Source organism: Mustela nigripes, chromosome 7 (genome assembly GCF_022355385.1).
Source record: "Mustela nigripes isolate SB6536 chromosome 7, MUSNIG.SB6536, whole genome shotgun sequence".
NCBI lineage: Eukaryota > Metazoa > Chordata > Mammalia > Carnivora > Mustelidae > Mustela > Mustela nigripes.
The window spans coordinates 118676192-118696793 of NC_081563.1; the positions used below are offsets into that span (position 1 = coordinate 118676192).

At 51.2% G+C, this 20602-nt stretch overlaps 1 protein-coding gene across 3 annotated transcripts in view; it reads right to left on the reverse strand.

Annotated features, from left to right (window-relative positions):
- The window catches only part of MTCL2 (microtubule crosslinking factor 2), a 67758-nt gene that overhangs the window by 13068 nt on the left and 34088 nt on the right, over nucleotides 1-20602 (reverse strand). Inside the window, exons 4-13 of one of the 3 annotated variants that reach the window (XM_059406963.1) lie at nucleotides 16962-17024; nucleotides 15164-16339; nucleotides 13816-13956; nucleotides 11457-11582; nucleotides 10263-10493; nucleotides 7063-7167; nucleotides 5950-6117; nucleotides 4351-4602; nucleotides 2710-2772; nucleotides 1173-1243 (exon numbers count right to left, since the gene is read on the reverse strand). In XM_059406963.1, coding sequence (XP_059262946.1) covers nucleotides 1173-1243; nucleotides 2710-2772; nucleotides 4351-4602; nucleotides 5950-6117; nucleotides 7063-7167; nucleotides 10263-10493; nucleotides 11457-11582; nucleotides 13816-13956; nucleotides 15164-16339; nucleotides 16962-17024 — 2396 coding nt within the window. Of the gene's footprint in view, nucleotides 1-1172; nucleotides 1244-2709; nucleotides 2776-4350; nucleotides 4603-5949; nucleotides 6118-7062; nucleotides 7168-10262; nucleotides 10494-11456; nucleotides 11583-13815; nucleotides 13957-15163; nucleotides 16340-16961; nucleotides 17025-20602 lie in introns of all 3 variants that reach the window. The other 2 variants (XM_059406962.1, XM_059406964.1) reach the window with 2 other exon arrangements.

Below are 20602 nucleotides of genomic sequence, written 5' to 3' on the forward strand. Positions count from 1 at the left end.
CAAAGGCTTTTCTATGCCTGCAAGGGCACACTTGGCCTCCACGCAGAAGAAGCTACAAACATCACAGGGTCTGGCCCCTAGACACAGCCCTCAAGACTGGGCGGATCTCGTGGCTCAGGACCAGGTCTCCTTGATCCGTGGGTGGGAGAACTCTGCGTTGCCCGTTCTGCTCTGGCCCCCAGCGTTCCTCGGCGAAACGGAGCTTTGGTTGTCCACAGGAGGACAACACCCCCCTTTGCTGGCTGCCTTCCCTTCCCCGTGTCACTTCCAGTGTTTCCCAAATCCCTTCCCAAATAAACCATTTGTGCTCAGATCCTTGTTTCAAGATCTTTGAGACAAGTTCTCGAATCCTATGTATGGTTTTGAGGAACCCAAATAAGATGTCACCATGTCTAGCACAGATATGGCACATGGACTGATGACTGGAAGTGCCAGGCAGACCTAAGTGCATCTCAGAGGCCAGACCATTTGGCCCTCTAGGAACTCTAGCAGACAGCTCCTATTATCCCCACTAGAGACAGATGGCAAATATCAGCCAATGTCACACTACTCTAGAAAATGGCAGAATGGGAGTTCATACCCCGCCCTCTGACTCCAGAACCTACCCTCCTACCCCAGACCGCCTGGCATGAAGTTGCTCTGACAGCTCTGATGGGATTCTGTTGCCCTTGTCCTATTCATGGGTTTCCTAAGAGTGCAGACATGTCCCCAACAGTCTCAGGGTCTCCATGGCCATAGCACAGGGCCAGGCTCAGAGAAAGCTGCACAGTAATCCCAGAATGGAAGCCCAGCCTGATTCCCCTAACACCAGTTATGGGGAGAAGGAACCATAAGAGGAGATGAACAGTTCCTTTCAAAGCTAGGATATATGCAGCCCCGGGTTTTCATGCACGTCCACTATCAAACAAACAAGAAAAATCAAGGGCTGGAATTCTCATTCTCCCTAGCTTCCTGGCTCCTGAGTGGCTTTGGTTCTACAGAAACCACATCCCAGGGTTCCCAGCTCTGCTGAGAAGTCACGGTAGGCATGGGGGAGGCCAGGGGGAAGGGGGGGGGGGCGCACAGGGGCGGAGGGAAAAAAGATAAGCAAAGGGGTGGAGCAGGGAGAGGCGTCTGAAGGACGGGGCAGGGGAGGGGCTGCAGGGCAGGGCAGGGGGAGGGGATGCCAGCACCTTTTTAAGGCAGTGCCCCCAAGGTCAGCTTCAGAAACTGCCTCCTTGTCCAGCATCTTCTCGTTCTGTGTCTGTCAAGGAAGAGAGGAAGCATGAGTTCTGGCCACCAGTGCACCAAGGGAAGGGGACAAGAAGTCAGTGCAAGACGACCTGGGATGCCATGCCCGAGTCTCCTCTTATAGAACAGGAGTGATGTCAGCACCAATCTGGAAAGCCTCCTGGTCAGTTTCTGGCAATAGTGTCTAACACTCCCTCCACAGGTATGTGATCCAAGCTTGGCCAATCAGAGCTCCAAGAGAAAACCCCAAGGAAAGAGGCTTTTTATTATTTATTTATTTATTTGACACAGAGAAAGAGAGAGAGAGAGAGAGAGAGATGGTGAGAGAGGAACTATTAACAGGGTGAGTAGGAGAAGGAGAAGCAGAGCAGGGAGCCCAAGGTGGGGCTGATCCCAGGACCCTGGGATCACGACTGGAGCCGAAGGCAGATGCTTAATGACTGAGCCACCCAGGCACCCTGGAAAGAGTATTTTTAAAAGTTTTTCTGAATGTGGGGCGCCTGGGTGGCTCAGTGGGTTAAGCCGCTGCCTTCGGCTCAGGTCATGATCTCAGGGTCCTGGGATCGAGTCCCGCATCAGGATCTCTGCTCAGCGGGGAGCCTGCTTCCTCCTCTCTCTCTCTCTGCCTGCCTCTCTGCCTACTTGTGATCTCTTCTCTGTCAAATAAATAAATAAAATCTTTTTAAAAAAAAAAGAAAGAAGTTTTTCTGAATGTGGTGGCATCAAGAAAGCAGCCAGTGGCCACAGTTCAGTTGGTGGTGAAAGCAGTGACCTCAAGATTCCTGCTCAGGGCTTATCTTCCCCCTAGTTCCAGAGCAGGTCCCCTGGGACTTGCACCTGTTTTTCCGAACCTGCACCAGCAGCCCTCTTGAGCCCCCATTAAATCCTCTCATGCCTCAGTTCCCCACAGTTAGTGTTTGTGGCTTGCAACCAAATCTCCTAACTCCCTCGGGCTGTTCTGAGCAAAGAGCCGCTATGGTCACTGTTTGGTTACTGAGAATGTTACTGTAATGGATAAGGCCCCCGAAGCTTAGGAGCAAATTTCACCAAAGTGACCTAACCAGTCTCCACAGAGAGGGTGTTCTAAAAGAGAATGTGATTCTCATTTTACCACGGAAGCCACTGGAGCCCAGAGAGGGAGAGTGACTCCCTCAAGACCACACAGCTATTCAGAGGCCTGGCTTTTTAGAAAGGCACAGCTGAAACCAAGAGAGAGCAAGCACCTGGCCAAGGAGACAGAGACAGCTGGTCTCTACCCCAGGCATGGGGGGACAGAGCTGACAGAGGGCTCCCCGCAAGTCCCCAGCCATCGGCTGGAACGATGGGGTAGAGATCCCAGAACTGAGGAGCCCAGAATGTAAGGAGGTGACCTGGGTGGGGGGCAGAGTTAGCTTCCTCCCTGTCACATCGCCCCAAGTGAGGGACCTGGCAGTGTGGCCAGGAGCCAAGAGAACATGGAGGGCCTGCTACCCTGCTTACCTCTTTCCAGCTGTTGTCCTGCTTCTCCAAATCTGAGTGCTTCAGGATCCAGGGTTCAGCGGCCTTCTGGGCAAGGGTAAAGAGGAGGGTCAGTGGCAGGCATGGCTGGCGAATGGGGCCTTGCTCTATGCAGGGCCAGTCCCTAGGCTATGCTCGTAGCCTGCTTGTAGCCTGGATGACCCAGTTATGGACGAGGAACCATCTTCCCAGCAGGCAGTAGCTCCGAGCCACCAAAAGATGGATCTGGAGCCATTTGGAAACATGACCATGAAAGCAATCACTTACAGGCATCCTTATGGATGCCCTCCCATCTGCTCCAGTACCCGCTGTCACTACTGGGCTACTTCACTACTGCACTGTCACTACCGCTGTCACTACTGCAGTTCCTGGGCTGGCTAGGTCAGAGAAGCCACAGCTGAACAAGCAGGGTGGGGACTCCATCACTAGGAATGAGGCCGGCCTCTATAATCTGCCCTGAACAGCTCTCTATGCAAGAGGCGAGTAAGTATAAACGATATGTATCTTATGATTACGTTATCGATAAAACATCAAAACGATCTCTGTGAATATAAATTTAAGTGGCAAGAAAGGGAAGGAATGGGCTGGAGTATGCTTTTGCACTATCTGGGTCTTATATAAAGATAAAGTCCTGATTTATGTAATTAAAAGAAAAAGTAAAACCAAGGAAAAGAGTCAACATAAAGAGTGGTGCAAGAGCCAAACTATGGAAAGAACCTAAATGTCCATCAACAGATGAACAGATAAAAAAGATGTGGTCTACACACACACACACACACAGGAATACTATGCAGCCATCAAAAAGCACAAAATCTTGCCATTTGCAATGACGTGGCTGAAACTAGAGGGTATTATGCTAAGCGAAATAAGTCAATCAGAGAAAGGCAATTCTCATATGATCTCTCTGACAGGAATTTGAGAGGCAGGGCGGGGGGATCGTGGGGGGTAGGGAGGGAAAAAATGAAACAAGATGGAATCGAGAGGGAGACCAAGCATAAGAGACTCTTAATCTCACGAAACAAACTGAGGGTTCTTGAAGAGGGTGAGGGAGAGGGTGGCTGGGTTATGGACATTGGGGAGGGTATGTGCTATGGTGAGTGCTGTGAAATGTGTAAGACTGATGATACACAAACATGTACTCCTAGGGCAAATAATACATTATATGTTAATTAAAATAAAATAAAGAGTGCACAAAGCAGCTTGGTAAGCGGCTGCTGGGTACACGATGCGAACTGTGGTAGGGTGTAACAGTCCACGATGGTTTTTTTCCCATGTGCCCTCTTTTAGCCAGAGGACTCTAATTTTCCCAAATTTTCAGGGTTTGGTAGGCTCTAGGGGTAGACACATGACTTACAACTGGCCAATCAGCCTTGTGGAAAAGGGAAACTCTTTCTGTTGCCTTTGGTAAGCCAGCAAGATTCAAGCACAAAACAGCAACTCTATCTGAGGACAGCTTGCTTATGAATAAAGCAGAGAGGAAAGCAAGCCTGAGAGACTGACAGAGAGATGGACTTAGCACCTCATGCATTCTCTGAGCGCCTGGATCCAGCTGTAACTGAAGGAGAGCCCAGCCCCAGACCTCTCCCCCATAGGGAGCCCCATGGCGGCTGCAGCAGGCCTCACCTGGCTCAGGCGGTTCTGCAGCTCCTTGACCTGCTGCTCCACCTGCTGCTTCTCACCCTGCAGCCGCTCCACCAGCTGCAGCTTCTCCTGGCTCCAGTTGCGCTCGCTGATCTGCAGCTGCCGTGTGAGCTCCATGACGGCGCTGTAGGACTCGGCCAGCAGGTGCTGCTGCTCCTCACGCTCCCTCTGGAGGGCGGCCTTCCAGTCCGGCCCCGGCCGCTCCCCAGCCCCCTTGCCAGCCTTCAGCTCCATCTGCAGCAGAAGGAAAAGCAAACTGGGTGGCTGGGACCAGGAGACCCTTCCCCTCTGCCCCAGATCCGGCCACCTTCCTTCCCTCTCAGGCACCAGCAGGGGGCGGTGGCGGGGGGGGGGGCACGCTCTTGCTCAGAAGGCCCCTCACTGGTTAGGACTACCCCAAGCAAAACTAAGCCCTCCTCACAATCAGGGCTCACAAGGAGCTCTTTCCACACACTAAGAGCTTCTCAAGCATCCTCGTGAAATCTCAGCAAGACAACTACCTTTTACGACACCTTGCCGAGGAGAAAGGGGCTCGAAGAGGTTAAGTTATTTGTCCCAGGTCACAGAGCTACAAAATGGAAGGCTTTCCTAGTTATTGCTTCTCGTATTTCATCAACTCTCACAAGTGGTTTGGGTTTACAGTTGGGGGGGGGGGGGCATGCACCCACAGTCACACAATGAATGTGTGCAGGAATCAGTCCAGTGTGACGGCCTGGTGGGAGGAGGTAAACATGCAGCCTCAAGCATCCGTGTACCCCAGATCCCGCAGGCTGTGGTCCATGAACCCCCACAGGGGCCAGTCAGCTTCCCAGTGGGCGGGGGGGGGGGCACCTGGAATGACGGGGTTTGGGGAGCAGCAGGAACATTCAGAGGAAGAGGGTGACATGGGGAAGCCAGAAGGTTGTAAGCACTGGGAAGAAGGCTGGGATCATGGTAATGAGAAGCCAGCAGGGGCAGAGGTTTGGGGAGCAAAAGTCAGGTCTGCTACTTACTGGCTGGGTGACCTTGGGAAAGAAACTTAACCCTTCCATGCTGGTTTTGTTACAGGCTTGGGGGAAGCTGGGACCTGAAGAGCTGAGGCAGGGGGGTTGCTGGTGATGGTCAGGGCATCCTCTCTGAATGGGAGGAAACCCACCCTCTCACTTTTTAGACCAGAGGAGGGCAGCAACTTGCCTCTGCGCACACAGCAGAGACCACACACCTCCAGGGCTCCTTGTTAAGGTTCCCGTGGTCACACTGGGCTGTGAGGACATCACCAGATACAGACAGGTATTAAAGCACCTGGCCTCACCTGGGAACCCATGGTACAGCAGATGAGCCAATGATGTCCCGTGCCCATTTGTCAGTCCCTTACATTCCTTCCTTGGACCCCTGACTCTCAGTCCCCAGGGTTTCTGGGACCATTGCTGTGTGCTTCAAGGTTAAGTCTCTTGCCCTCTCTGGGTCTCAAGAGGAAGTGAAGGGGTTCCTATGCTTCTTAGGAGCACAGCTTGAGCATCGTGTTCCCAGGTCTGACAGCTATGGGGGCTTAGAAGAGGGAGGAGCAAAGAGGGTCATGTCTCTGACAGGTAGGGGACTCACCTGAGCAGTATGGCTCTTCAACTCTGCCCGCTCTGTCTCCCAGGTGGCCTTGGCCTTGGCAAACTGCTGCTGGAGCTCAGTCAGACCACGGCGTTCATCCCGCAGCAGCCAGCACAGCTCCTTCAGCGTCACCTTCATGTCGGCCAGTGTCTTGATATACTCATTGGGCTGCAGAAAGGGGTAAGGCCTGGGTCAGGAGCTTCAGAGGGGTGGGAAGTGGAGCCTGGGCTGGGAACATTCACTCAGAGTTCAGCCTGGGACTCTGCCCAGTCTCAAGCAAACCCCAGGGCCTCCCCAGGCCATCTCACCCAGCCGAGCCCAGGCCTGGGCACCTCCTAGGTTGATATGTGCCCCAGCCTCACATGAACAAAGAAACTCTGAGGTCACAGCAATTATTATTCAGCCTAAATGTGTGATGGACTCCGGCTTCTTCAAGCTTCTACAGACTCTAGGCCCCAGGTCTTTATCCTTGCCCAAGATGTGCCTCTGACCCACCGTGGGCCACATGGGGAATCCCAACTATGCAGCTCCCTGACTGCCTGACTCAGTCCCCATCCTCTCTCCTGGGCCCATGACCTGTCTCCCACCTACCCAAGTTCACTGTGTATGACCCTGGCGGCCCGACTCTATCACTCTCTCTGCCCCATGGCTTGATTTGAGGGTTCCTGACTCCAGACCACAAGGCCTCTCTTCACATGACCCCAACTGGATGTCCCTACCCCTACTCTAGGCATCCCAAGCCACAGCCAATCCCAGAATACACTGCCACACCTCAGTACTCAGAGCTCTCTAGGTCCAAAAGGGCCTTTTCCCCACTCTCTAGTATGCAAGCTCCTCCTTCGAAACCCACCACTTATTACCCTTTCTCTGTGACACTGTCCCCTACACTCTGGAGAGAATTAACAGCTCTCCTGCATGTGACTGCCCAGTCCACTGCCCTGGATGACTTCTGAACCCCACAGCACTAAGTATCTGGGGCCAGTAACCAGGTGATGGCCCTCCGCAGCTCCAGTGCCCCATGCAAGACAGGTCAGGGAAGGAGGCAGGAAGCGATCGTTAAACAGACAAAGGAAGCATGGGCAGGACAGGACTGGGACTGGGCTGGGAACGCACCGTGTTTTGGGTCCAGCTATCCCCTGCGCAGGTCTTGTTATCAGAATGCTGGGCGTTTAATTCCTCTTCTTCCATGAGCAGGTACAGCTCCTTCATGCTATTTACCTGTTTTTAAAAAGCCACATTCAACAGGGGCTGAAAGGGTGTCGTGCCTGAGAGTCTGACCATCAGGAGAGGGGATTCAGGCTAGTGGCCCAGATGGAAAGGGTACAACACAGCCAGGCAGGAAGAAAGAATGGGGTTTATGGTCCAGGGTGGACCAAAGGCACTCTAGTTGGACACTGATTTCCCCAGATTTTCACTTTGGCTCCTGGGCACCTTCAAGGCCTAGGAGCACAGCTGGAAAGGCAGGCCCCTCTGTCCTCCCATACCAACTCTACTGCCCCAAGAGCCATGAGGCATCCTCAGAAATAACCATGTTGCCAGGCTGGGTCAACAGGTAGGCCCTTCGGGTGGACTAAAAGGGCCATGGGCACCCCCATAATTAAAGAAATGGCAACCAAAGGTTTGAGTGGACGAAAGGAACCTTCCTGGGAGGGGGTTTGCTGCTGATGGATTCTGCAGAGAAGTCCAGAGCCAGCCAAGGAAGACAGGGTACTAGTTCAGGGTGGGAATGAAGCAGAAGGAAGCTAACTTCTGACTGGGGCACCTCATTCATCATTTGCTCAACAAAGAGTTATTGAAAACCTACCGTGCACCAGACCCTGTGTTCAGAGCTGGGGATACACCAGTGAGCAAGATGGACAAAAACCATTATCCCCTTTAGCTTCCATTCCAGTAGCAAGGAAGCTAACATATAAGTGCAATGTATGAAATGGGATTTACTGTCTGGAATGTCACACAGCGAAGCTCCACGGGGCACAAGAGCAAGCCAAGGAGCTGGGGGTGGGGGGTGCTGCATGTGGGTGGTCAAGGAGGGCCTCAGAGAGACACTAGTATTCGGGCAAAGTCCTGAAAGAGCTAAGAGAGAATGAGCCATGTGAACACCTGCAGGTTGAGAATTCCAGGGAAAGGGCACAGCAGATGCAAAGGTCCTGAGGTGGGAACATGTCTTCGTGAGGGAAGCAGGAGAGCCACGGAGAAAGTGAGACAGGTATGGGGAACAAGGCTGGTCGCCCACACCTGGGACTTCTAGGAACTTCAGCTTCGGCTCTGGGTAAAATGGGAGCCAGAGGACTGTGAGCTGAGGAGGGATGCCCACCTTATTTGTGGTTTCTCAGTATTGCCACAGCTGCCGAGCTTAATGGTCAGCAACAGAACCCCCAACACAAAACTCCAGGGTATGCCATCCACATGCAGTACATGCCGCCTGGGGTAGCTCCTCGTACCCTTCTGAATGCAAGGTGCTTGGCAGAAGGGTGCAGAGCGGGGAGACCACGTAAGAGGCTACAGTGAAAATCCAGGCAAGAAGTGACGGTGGCTCAGCCGGGAGGGAGGGCAGAGCAGCTGGGTCAGACTCTAGATAGATTCTGGATAGAGTCACAACATGCAAGGAAGGCCATTTAAGCCATGTACCTGGACAAGCTCCCCAAGGGGGCAGGTGGCGGTAAGGGAGAGACGTGGCCCAAGGGCTGAGCCTTGGGGACTCTGACGTTAAGAGAGGGCAAGGAGAAAAGGAGGATCCAGCCAAGGAGATCAAGAAAGAGCACCAGTGAGGTGGAAGGAAACCCAAGAGAGTTTGATGTCCTAGAAACCAAATGAAGAAGGGTTTCTAATATCAGCGCAGACACTGAGACTGGGAAGTACTCCGAGGATGGTGGGGGAGAAGGGCAGGGCCTGCCTGAATAAACACCCCAATTCTGTCCCTGGTCCTGAGTATCTAAACATACAGACTATGGTTGTCTGTAGACACAGGGGCTTGATTCTTTCTCCAAAATCCTCGGGGCCAGGTGTGCTGAGAATTCCAAATGCATGGGGATTTAGAAAGACAATGTGGTTCCCACACTATAGAGGGTATCACTGCCCCAGCAGGGCCTGGTGTAACACTCTAGGCTCAAGCACACTCATGTTTCCCTACAAACACATGAATATTAACAGGAAATGGGATAAATAAAGGTTTTACTGCCAAATGAACATCAGGCCAATCTTTTCCAATTGAGTTTAGATACAACCAAACACAGCTCTCTCAGAACTTCTGGATTTCAGAACTGAGGCAAGGAATCAAAGATCTTTATCTGCAGCAGAATGGGAACAATAATTATCTACATATCTTAGCATATCTGTAAAGATGAAATGCAATCATTCACCTAAAGTACTTAAAACAGTACCTAGAATACCATACTCCATGCCTGAGCATTTTTTTTTAATCATTCACACATATAGTTATCATTTCACATGTAAAATTCTGCAAGTGTGGACAGATATTTGTGAGTATGAATGTACATCGTTTATAGTTACATGTATGTGTTTATATCATATTTATACACGTGCATGTATCTTTTTTACCAATGTATGTGGTTATGCTTACATCTTTTTTCAAAGATTTTATTTATTTATTTAAGACAAAGGGAGCAAGCATGAGTGGGGCGGGGAGGGGCAGAGGGAGAGGGACAAGCTCACTTCTCACAGAGCAGGGAGCCTGACATGGGGCTCAATCCCAGGACCCCGAGATCATGACCTGAGTTGAAGGCAGACACTTAACCCACTGAGCCACCCAGGTGCCCTGATTATGTTTATATCTCTCTCTTTTTTTTTTAAAGATTTTATCAGGTGGCCTGGGTGGCTTAGTCGTTACGCATCATGTACAGATGTACATGACAAAACTTCATCAGCTGTACACTTAAGATGTGTGCACTTTACTCTATACAACGTATCCCTTAAAGTAGTAAAAAATAATATGTACTATATGGACCCATAATGGCATAGTAACAAAACTAGATTATTGAATTTACCCAGTTACTGTTGCCTGCTGAGGACTCTGAGGTTCATTGCAAAGGGAAATGAAGTTTTAGTGAGGTGTTAAAGACCGATCAGCTCTCTTTGGGGAGGGACCACGTCTGTCTCCATCACAGTATCTCTAGCCACAGTGTCTGGTAAAGAGTTAGTTCTCAAAAAGCTGAACGAGTGAATGAATGCAGGGATGGAAGCCTGAAAGCTGACGGCTTGGGGATGAGCCTCAGGACTGTCAATGCCACCTGGGTGTCTACTCCCATCTTCCCCACCCTAGCCCTGCCCTAGTCCCAGCCCCAGGGGAACCATACCTCAAGGAAGTCATCCCCCTCGTTGGGCAAAATTTTGCCCTGCCGCCAACGCTTGAGGAACCACCTGAGCTTCATGAAGAGCAGCAGGAAGTTGTGCTTGAACTGCTGGGACTCCTGCACCAGCATGTTCTTCTCCTGGCTCCAGAATTTCTGCTCCAGCCTCCGCTGGAGGCTCAGACTCTGCAGCTCAAACTCCCGCCTCAGGAGCGCCCTCTGCTGGTCCTCCTTCAGCTGGGAGGGGGACAGGAGCGTGAGCACCCTCAGCGGTCTTCCCAGCACTCCCCCTTTCCCATTCCGGGCCTCAGATAAAGACAGAGAGGAAAGTTTGGGAGGTGCCTGTTGGTGATCCCTGCCAGAGGCTCTACCAGCGTCAGCTCATTCTACTGGGATAAACTCCAGGGAAGAGAAACTCACAAAAGCAACAGCGATCAGTTACGGATCACTGGGAAGTGGGATCTGAACCCGGCTCTGCCTCACTGTAAAAATCGTGACATCACATAATGAGCACATGCTGGCTGCCAAAGTTTCACGGGAACTCTCACATCTGATGAGGAACCCGGGTGGGTGAGCAAGGAGGGCAGGAAGGCATGACCTATGTCGAGCACGAAGGGCATGCCGGGAGAGAGAAGCTGCAAATCCTGAGGAAGGAATGCAAGGTCATGATTGAGAGAGCGGAGATCAGGATTAGAGTCTCACCCTGGATATGCAACCTGGGCCAAGCACTTCAGCTCCCTGGGCATCAGTGTCCCCATCTATAAAATGGGGACACCTCACAGGGGAACTCCTGAGGACTAAAGGACATAATGTGTGAAAAGAGCACTGCACAGCCCTGACATACAGTAAGGGCTTAATACATGCTTTGTATTAGCAGGACTACCAGCCTGGATCAGCAGCCAGACCTCTGGGCTTTCTGATACAGGCTTTCAGCTCTGATGGGAGCCGTATGTCATAGGTGGGAAACTGAGGCCTAGAGAGAAGACAGGATTGGCCTGAGGTCACACAGGCCATCAATGACAAGCCCAGGATTCCAGCCCAGTAGAGCTGATGCACGATCAAGTACAGCTAGGGTGAGGAGACTCAAGTTTCCCAATACTCTTGCCTTCTGAAGACCCGTGGAGCCCTAAGGTTTCTGCCTTCTGTTCAGGGAAGAGATGCTGGAGTCAGTATGGGGGGCGGGCACTGGGCACCACCCACCTGGACCATTTTCTGGTTGAAGTTGTCGGCTTCCTCCTTCCGAAGCTGCCGCTCCTGGGACAGCTGCTCCTGCAGGCCCCGGAGGCTGTCATGGGCCTCAGCCAGCACCAGCTGCAGCTCCTTGATCTGGGATAGAGATGAGGGACACAGACACAGGGAGAGAGTGGGGTGGGGGGTAGAGCTGTGGTCAGAGGACGAGAGTTAAGTGGGGTCCAAGCTGTCCCTGGAGTACAAATCAGGCACAGTGGCTGGCCCTACTTCAAAGGGTTGTCAGACAATTAAGCAAAACAGTGCACTTCAAATTTAGCTATTATTATAATTTAGCCTTGATAATTTCCCTCTTTGAAATGCATTGGAAGAAAATAACATATTGAGAAAGCTAAGTTGGCTTCGCAAAGATGTTCATTGTCTCATTGTTTTATAACTACAAACATTTAGAAACAATTTGGATAAATTAGGGGATTAATAGGTGTGGCTAACATGTCTATGCATACGTAAAAGTCCATTCAACGTACACTTAAGGATAGTGTCCTTAATTGCATATATATCATTATATTATACTTTAATAAAAAATTTAAAAGGATATATACCCCCAATAGAAAAACAGAAAGGACACGGGGACACACACTTAAATGTGAACAGTGGTTAACTGACAATCTTGTGATCTTGACTTCCTTTTATATATCTTCATGCAATGCTGCTTTGGGATTTCGCTCTAGTTTTTTGTTGCTTATAATGTCCATATAATAAAATCTTAAGAAAAAGACAAAGCTCTAGGTTTTGAGGGGAAATTGTGTTTATAAGTATTGTAGCTAAACAGGCAGAACTAATCTATTCTATTAGAGAAGTCAGGATGAGGACTGGATGGGGACCCGAAGGGAGGCTTAAGGATAGGTCAGGCTCTTGCTTCTTAATGTGCTCGCTGATTTCAAAGGAGTGTTCAGTTCGTGAAAGTCATTCTAACTGTCCACTTACTAGTGCTTTTCTATGTGTGTTATGCTTCAATTTAAAAATTTTTAAAGTATTTCTAGTAACAGAGGGAAATTCTTATGCTATCCTGTTAAGCAGGGAAAAAAAAAAAAAAAGGAAATATCATCTGCTACTCCTACATCAAACCTTCCCAGACATAGCAAGATGTCCCTCTGTGGAAAAAAATTTTTTTTTTATCTAGCCAATAACATGGAAACTTGGTTATGGAAGGCACCCTGACTTAAGGTGTATCTTGTATGCCTATTTTATATGAAAGATTCTTGTGGAGTTCTTCTTAGACTCGGTGCCTAACACAGAGCCTGGAAAGTTGTAACTGCTCAGTCAAGAGTGACTGACTGAAACAATAACCAAATGCATGCAGGTGAGCTGGCCTATCTCCTTTTCTCAGAAAATGAGAACTAAGTATCTCATGTAATGTTTTGTTTTTTCCCTTTTTGCCATGGCTGCTAGGAAGCTCAGACCACTTAGTTTGATTCATCAGCTTCCAGGGGAATTTCTCCCCCTGGGCACTTGCAGATTGGCCTTCCTGGGACCACAAAATTGCCTTCCATGGATGTTCAGAAGAAAAGGGTTCTTAACGTGGGACACACACAAGGTTCTCCATGGCTCAGGAGTCTCAGGGAGACTCCATCCCAACCACAGGAGCCTTTTCCTACTCCAGGTTCATTATGAAGTGGTGGTGAAGACTCAGAAGGCTGGGGAGGGAGGCTCAGGATGAGGGAATCCTAGAAATTCAACAATCTCCACCCACTTGAATCCTCCCATGTTACAAGCCGGAAAGATGCAGCCAGAGAATGGGAACAGGCCAAAGGCCACAAAGCCACACTGGTGGGTCCCCTGAGGCCCTGAGATGTGTCATCCTCCTCTTCCTCACCCAACAGGATCAGGCTGTAATAAGGCTTTTCAGGCATTTAATCCCTTCAACAGCCCTCTGAGGGATCACCTTTATTGTAAAGGTGAGAAAACAGAGATCAGAGAGGTCAAGGGACTGGTCTACAATCTCACAGCCAGTATATAGTAGTTGTGCAATTTGAACGAAAGCAGTCAGCCTGACTATAAAGATTGCTGCCCTCTCGCTAAAGAAATGAGTGGTTTCGTTAAATGACATAAACCATCAAATTCCCTGTGAAATTTAGTACAGCAAAACAAAATCCCTTCTTTCAAATGAGTTTATAAGCTTCCTTTTATCAGGCCAAGACCCAGACCTCCTTGTCTCCCTTTCAGCTTGCTGCCTGGAAGCGTGGAACCACACAGAACACTCAAAACCCACGTCATCACCAGCTAAGCTTCTCCACAGATCTCCCCACTTCTGGGAGGCCCCAGCCACTCTCCTCCAGCCCTCCCCTCACTCCATCAGGCCTAGGCCCACCTCAGAGGCGTAGGAATCATTGTCTTCAGCTCGGTAAGGCCTGAAGTTCCGGCTGGGGTCAGGCTTGGAGTCCAAGTCACCACTGCGGAAGGGCTCTCGTATCCTGGGCTCCCATTCTGGCAGATCCCTGAAGTCAGGTGGCTGCACCCAGAGGCACAGGCGGAAGAGACCAAAGGTAACAATGGGGAGGGGCCCAGGGGGTGCGAGACGCAGCCCCCACCCCAGGCCCTGGGCTCTAGAAAAGGCTCTGACCACCCACTTGAAGGCTGGGGCCTCAGAGGGTTCAGCTCTGCAGCCGAGATTCGGGCCTACAACTACTCAGCGAGCGAGTCTCTGTTGAAAGGATAAATAAGTAGCCAAGTGGTAGGTGAGAATCCTGGTCCTGAGAATGTCTTATGCACAAACCTTCTGAGCCAGCCTCAACAATCCTGCCACATGGGTAGCCTCAGCTCATTCCTACCTCCAGAAGAACCAAGGGGGAGACCTAACATTGGCGGGGGGGGGGGGGGGGGGGGGGTTCCTGCTTGCTTAAAAAAGTAAGGTCAAGCCAGATCAGCAGGGCACAGATTAAAGAAATTATGGCACAACTGCACCGTGTTGTTGTCAGAAAAAAAGCTAAAATTTGTATGGATGTGCTTAGACCCCTCCCACTGCTCTCAGGATGAAATGCTCCCATACCCCAGCCAGCCACCCTCCTTCCCTTTGCCCACAGGCACACCATGCTCCTTTCGGCCATGATGCCTTCTCACGGGCTGCTCTCTCTGTTTACAAGTCTCTTCCCTGCTAATCAACCCTTATGATCTCAGCTCACATCAGAGGCCTTCCCTGACCTGAAGATGAGGTCACGTTCCTTGTTCACAGAACCAAGTGTCCTTCCCTGAGAGCCCTCCTATCTGTTTGTCATTTCACATTCCAGTGGCCTGACATCTTGATGTACATCTTTCTTCCCCACTAGATGACAGGGACCAGAGGACAGGAATCAGGTCTGGTTTTGCTCCAGCTCCAAGCACAAAAAAGTACATGACCAATAAATACGGCAGTGTAAGCGCACGAACCACTAGACACATTATACAAGAAAAATCAGTTGTGTGGTGACAGCAGGTACCACATAAAACAATCTGGGTGAGAAACAAGCCCACGAGAGGACACGTACAGAAAGACTTCAAAGGGCATCATGCTGTGATGATGACAAGGTCGTGTTCTGGGTGATGAGGACACTGGTGTGCTCCCCTCAGGAAAATCCAGTAAGCCGCACACTCGAGTGCCATGTGCCCCTCTGTCCTGCATAGGATTTGGCAAAAAATTTCTAACAAAAGAAGTAACGGGGGCTGTGACTGGGACATCTTACCTGGAAGTCAGAGCCAAGGTCTTTGGCCAAAAGCAACTCCTTGGAGGGCCCCTGGGAGCCCAAGGCAGGCAGCGATGAGAAGGGCTCTGGCTGCTCCTTGGAAGAGCCCCCCAGGGCAGCATCCGCCTTGCGTGTGAAGGCGTTGAGCTCCTGCTGCAGCAGACTCAGCCTCACCAGGATGGCGTGGATGAGTTTGGCATCCCTGGGACCCTCGCTGTTGTCGGGGGCCTCGTGCAGCCGAAAGTCAGCACACTCGTTGTCCAGACAGAGCCGGAGGCCAGCCGAGAAGCCGTTGGCGTCGGCCACCAGGACGTCGATGGCCTTGCTGACCAGCGCGGCCTGTTCCCTCAGCCCAGGCAGCGCCTCGGTCTCCCGGGCCCTGCAGAGCCGGGCAGCATGGGGGCCGGGGGCGTCACCAAGAGCCGCGGGCACACACTGGGCAGAGTCCCCGGCCTCGGCATCCGTCTCCAGCATGGGCCGCGTGCTCTGGCAGGAGGCGAGGTCACAGCGCTGGAGGTTGGAGAGCAGCACCCGGTTCTCGTACTGCAGCTTCTTGACCTTGCCGCTGAGCTCGCCGATCTGCAGCTTGGCGGCCGCCAGCTCCTCCTGCGAGGGCTCGCTGAGCACGGAGCAGCTGTCCTCCGACAGTGTCACGTCCAGCTCGTGCTCCGCGCGGAACTTGGCCAGCTCGGTCAGCAGCAGCTTGTTCTGGTCCTCCAGCTCGGCCGACGAGCGCCGCAGCAGCTCCGCCTCCTCCTCCACGAACTGCAGGTGCCGCCGCAGCTCGGCCAGGCTCTCCCCGCACTCGCCGCCGCCCAGCGCAGAGAGGGCCAGGCGGGCCTCGCCGCTGCCACCCCCGTGATCCTTCATGTCGTCCATCTCTGCCCGCAGGCCTCGGTTTTCCACCTCCAGCTCCACGATGCGGCGGCTCAGCAGGTTGGCTTCCTCCTCCACCAGCTTCAGGTGCACCTTCAGCTCGGTCTCCCGGGAGTGGGGCGCGTCCGCCAGCTCCTCGGCGGACAGGGCGCCGTCCAGGTCCCCGAAGAGCGAGCGGTACTTGAGCAGCTCCTCCTTCATGCTGTCATTCTCCTTGGCGAGTTTGCTGAGCTTCTTACACATGAGGGCTGACTCCTCCTTTGCAAAGTGCAGCTGGCACTTCAGGTCCGCGCTGTCCTCCTGCAGCCGGATGGACACAAGGACACACAGGACTCAGGAAGGTGAGTGTCACGACCGCACTTCAGGGAGCACTAACTACGTGCTGGGGGACACAGGAAGGAATCAGACAAGGCCCTGACTCTCGAGGAGCAGGGGAGACAGGGAGGGAGACCTCCTTGATGTGGCACAGCCTGGGGAATCTGGGAGGGCTTCCTGGAGTAGACAACATCCTGCCACACAACTGTTGCTGCCACTGCTGCTACCATGACTACTATAGTTTCCTCATCTGTAAAATGGGGCAGTAACACTCCCTTCCTCATGGAGCCACGGGGAGGATTAAAAGAGATATTGTAGGAAAAGTGCCTGGCACGCTGACAATCCAGGATCACAAGAAGCTAACCGTACCCTATGCCTGACCTGCACCACATCTGTATGGAGCACTTGATCCATCTGCCAGTGCAAAAACCATGGGCTCCGGGCATCATATTGGGAAGTGAAATGAGCACTGAAGCCAAGAAAGTGAAAAGGAGAAGGGCGGGGTTGAGGCTGGGGAAGAGTGGGCTTCCCGGGCCACTTGGAGTTAGGCCTTGGCCCTTCAGATTCAAAATTGCCTGTGGGGGCCATGGGGTCTGCCAGGAAATACCTGCACCGAAGGCTTCTTGTCTGTCTTCCCCAGGGAGCGGGTTCCTCTCTTCTTCAAGGAATGCTAGAAATTAAAAACAAAATACAAAAAAAAACTCAGAAAACTGAAAGCTCATAGGTTGATGATGGGCATCGAAAGTAGTCAAGGTGCCTTGGGTTCCACTGTGGGCCCCCCTCCTTGCCCAGCCTAGCCCAGCCACGATCAGTGCTTGACAAGCACCAACTACTGAGTTACAGGGGTCTTCAAGAACACCCAGAACACCAGAAGCATGTAAGGAGAGGACTCTGATCACACATGCCCAGGGTTCCCCTCCAAACCCACACCTACATTATGATCCAGTTCGCCTGGGCCAAGACCCAGAAATCTGGGTTTCTGTTCTTCTACGTCTTTCATTCATTCACCGAAGATTTCTTGAGTACCTATTATGTGCCAGGTACAGCGAGGCACAGAGGACACGGCAGTGAACAAGCCAGACAGGATACCTGGGGAGGATGCTATGGGCTCCACTCAGATTCCCGCCTCCTCAGAACTGGGGCACTTGTTCCCCCAACTAAGACCTAAGTGATGCCGCTGGCTGAGGGCAGCCCCCTCGTTCAAGATGATATGCCCAGATGCAATGACTGGTCCAGAGCCTCCTGCCTCAGCTCAGAACAACTCTTAACAGCCATCCCAGCTCCAGAGCTCCCCAGCAGATGGGCCAAAGCCGTTAGTGTGAATGCTCTGAGGCTCCTTGGTGGCATTATTCCCAAGGGGACTCTTCCATAAACACACAAATCTCCATTTCAGGGGGAATCCTGTCCTTGTGAACTTTAATTCGGAATGCATACTAATAAACAAATGCATAATGGGTAAAACAGATCACAATTACACAGGAGGGACGGCTTGATTTTTCACAACTTAAATTGTAAGTTTTCATGCAAAATAACACCAAAATAATCATAATTCAAAAATCCAGAACTGATATGGAAAGAAACTGATTTTTTTAAGAAATTAATACTCTTAATTAGATAAGCAAATTCTACATGGAAAAAAGTACCCTAAGAAAGTAAAAGTATAAACGATACTGGGAAGAACATTTGCAGTTTATTGCACTGACAAAGGGTTAATATCCTAAGTACATATAGAGCTTAGGATATGAAACAAAAAGGCCAACAAACATATACTAAAATGTGCTAGAGATAGAAAAACTGCTCAGGAAAAGAAAGGTAAAACGGCTTGTAACCAGAGGAAGATGTTCAACCCTATTCAAGATGGAGAAATGCAAATTAAAACTACATCTAGAGGGGTGCCTGGGTGGCTCAGTGGGTTAAAGCCTCTGCCTCTGGCTCAGGTCATGATCTCAGGATCATCGGATGGAGCCCCATGTTGGACTCTCTGCTCAGCAGGGCGCCTGCTTCCCCCTCTCTCTCTGCCTACTTGTGATCTCTGTCTGTCACATAAATAAAATCTTAAAAAAAAAAAAAAAAAAATCCAAACATCTGACAATATATTCTATTGGTGAAGCTATGGAGAAGCAGGAAAAGTCGTATTCCTCTGGGAAGAATGCAAAATGGCTCAAGCCCTATGGAGGGGAACTTGAGGAAATGTTACAATAATTTCTCCTAAAGTTTCTTGATGTTTAAAAAAGTCACTCAGGGGGCTCCTGGGTGGCTCAGTCGGTTAAGAGACTGACTTGATAACAGCTCAGGTCATGATCTCAAGGTCAAGGGTTCGAGCTCCCCACTCGTCCCCCACAAAGTGCTCAGTGGGGATTCTGCTTGAAATTCTCTCTCTCCCTCTCCCTCTGCCCCTCTCTTTGCTCTAATAAATAAATACAATCTTTTAAAAAAAAATTTTTTTTTAAAGATTTTATTTATTTGTCAGAGAGAGAGCGAGCGAGAGCGAGCATAGGCAGACAGAGTGGAAGGCAGAGTCAGAGGGAGAAGCAGGCTCCCTAAAATTTTTTAAAAAAATAACTTTTAAAAGTCACTCAGATGGAAGAGTGTGTTGAACATTCCTTCCCGCGAGAAGGATGATTTATACTAAATGTACAGAACCTCGCTTGGGTTGCCTTTACTTTTCAAGTTCAAGTATTTTCTGAGTGCTCCCAGGTGTTTGAATGCATGCTTCCCTAGCCCCCCACCTCTCACACCCATCCCTGAAGGTGAGAATTGAGGAGAGAACAGAAGGCTGGCTGAGAACAAAGCAAAAGCTGACACCCTCCAATCTTCCCCCACCCCCACACTCCTGGGTGGGACAGAGGTGACATTCTTTAGGAATTTCCCACCCATCTTAATGTTAATACCTTGCTACAGGGCAAAACGACCTTGGCAATGGCAAGGCCTCTGGTATCAGGTATCTTTTGTAGGTCCTCTTTAGCGTATGAAAATTCTATTGAAACCTCCCCCCAACTCCATGGTACTTAACCTGCCATCGCTCACCACTTGAGGTGGGGGGTGACCAGCAGAAAGGGGGCAGCAGCTCTTCCTGCCCACGGGTCCTGTCCCCGTGCTTTAATAAACCACCATTTTGCACCAAAGATGTCTCAAGAATTCTTTCTTGGTCATCGGCTCCGGACCTCACCCCACTGAACCTCACCTATATTCTAGAACTTCATCAAGAACCATGGATCTAATCCAAGCCCCCAGCTCGCTGAAGGTGGGAGAAAGGTCCCACAGTAAATCCATAGCTGACCCGGGGCCAGTTCTCGACCGAGGTCCCGACATAGTTCCCCAAGACTTGGAAGGAGAAAATGTGCTCTGAGTGGAGGGAGCACAGCAGCTCTCAACCTGGGTGCGCATCACAATTACCTGGGGGAAGTTGAACAAAAAATGCTGATGCTCCCGGTGCCAGAGATGCTGCTGTAATTGTCCAGGGTGGGTCCCAGGCATTGGGATTTTCAAACAGCTTCCCAGGTTGATTCTACAGTGTGCCCAGCCTAGAACCAGAGAGCCCAGGAATTGAACTCCAGCTGGGGTCTGAAGTGTATCTTGGAGCCCAATCAAATCCTAAAGAGACCTTTTGAAATGCAAATGAGGCAGGAAGACAGAGGCTGACATTTCAGCCGCTGGGGGCCAAGAGCGAAGAGCCAGTATGTGAGAAGGGCTGATCTGGGATCTTTTGAAAATCAAGGAGAAGGCTGGAAATGGGGTGAAGCCACAAAACAGGTTCCCTCCACAAACAGCCCCTCCCATAAATGGCGCCTGGGAAGGGGGTGCTCAAAGGGACACCCGGGCATGGAGTGAGTGGTGAGGTGACGGTGAGGCTGGCAGATCCGGGCTGGCTTATTGCAAGCTGAGGGGGAAGGGAGGCCTCCCCTGGGAGCTGAACTCCGGCAATCCTGCAACACTTGAGTTTCTCATCCTGGGCGAACCCCTTCCTCTCCCTACAGAACTGAGCCGCTTCAGGTGATTGTCAAGCATTGCAGACTCCCTGGAGGGAGGAAATGGGGTGACAGGAAGCGGGGGCAGGGCGCTATGAGGTCTCACCCACCACATATAAAGGAATGAAATCCAGGGCACCTGGATGGCTCAGTGGGTTAAGCCTCTGCCTTCGGCTCAGGTCATGATCTCAGGGTCCTGGAATCGAGCCCCACATCGGACTCTCTGCTTGGCAGGGAGTCTGCTTCTCCCTCTCTCTCTGCCTTCCTTTCTGCCTATCTG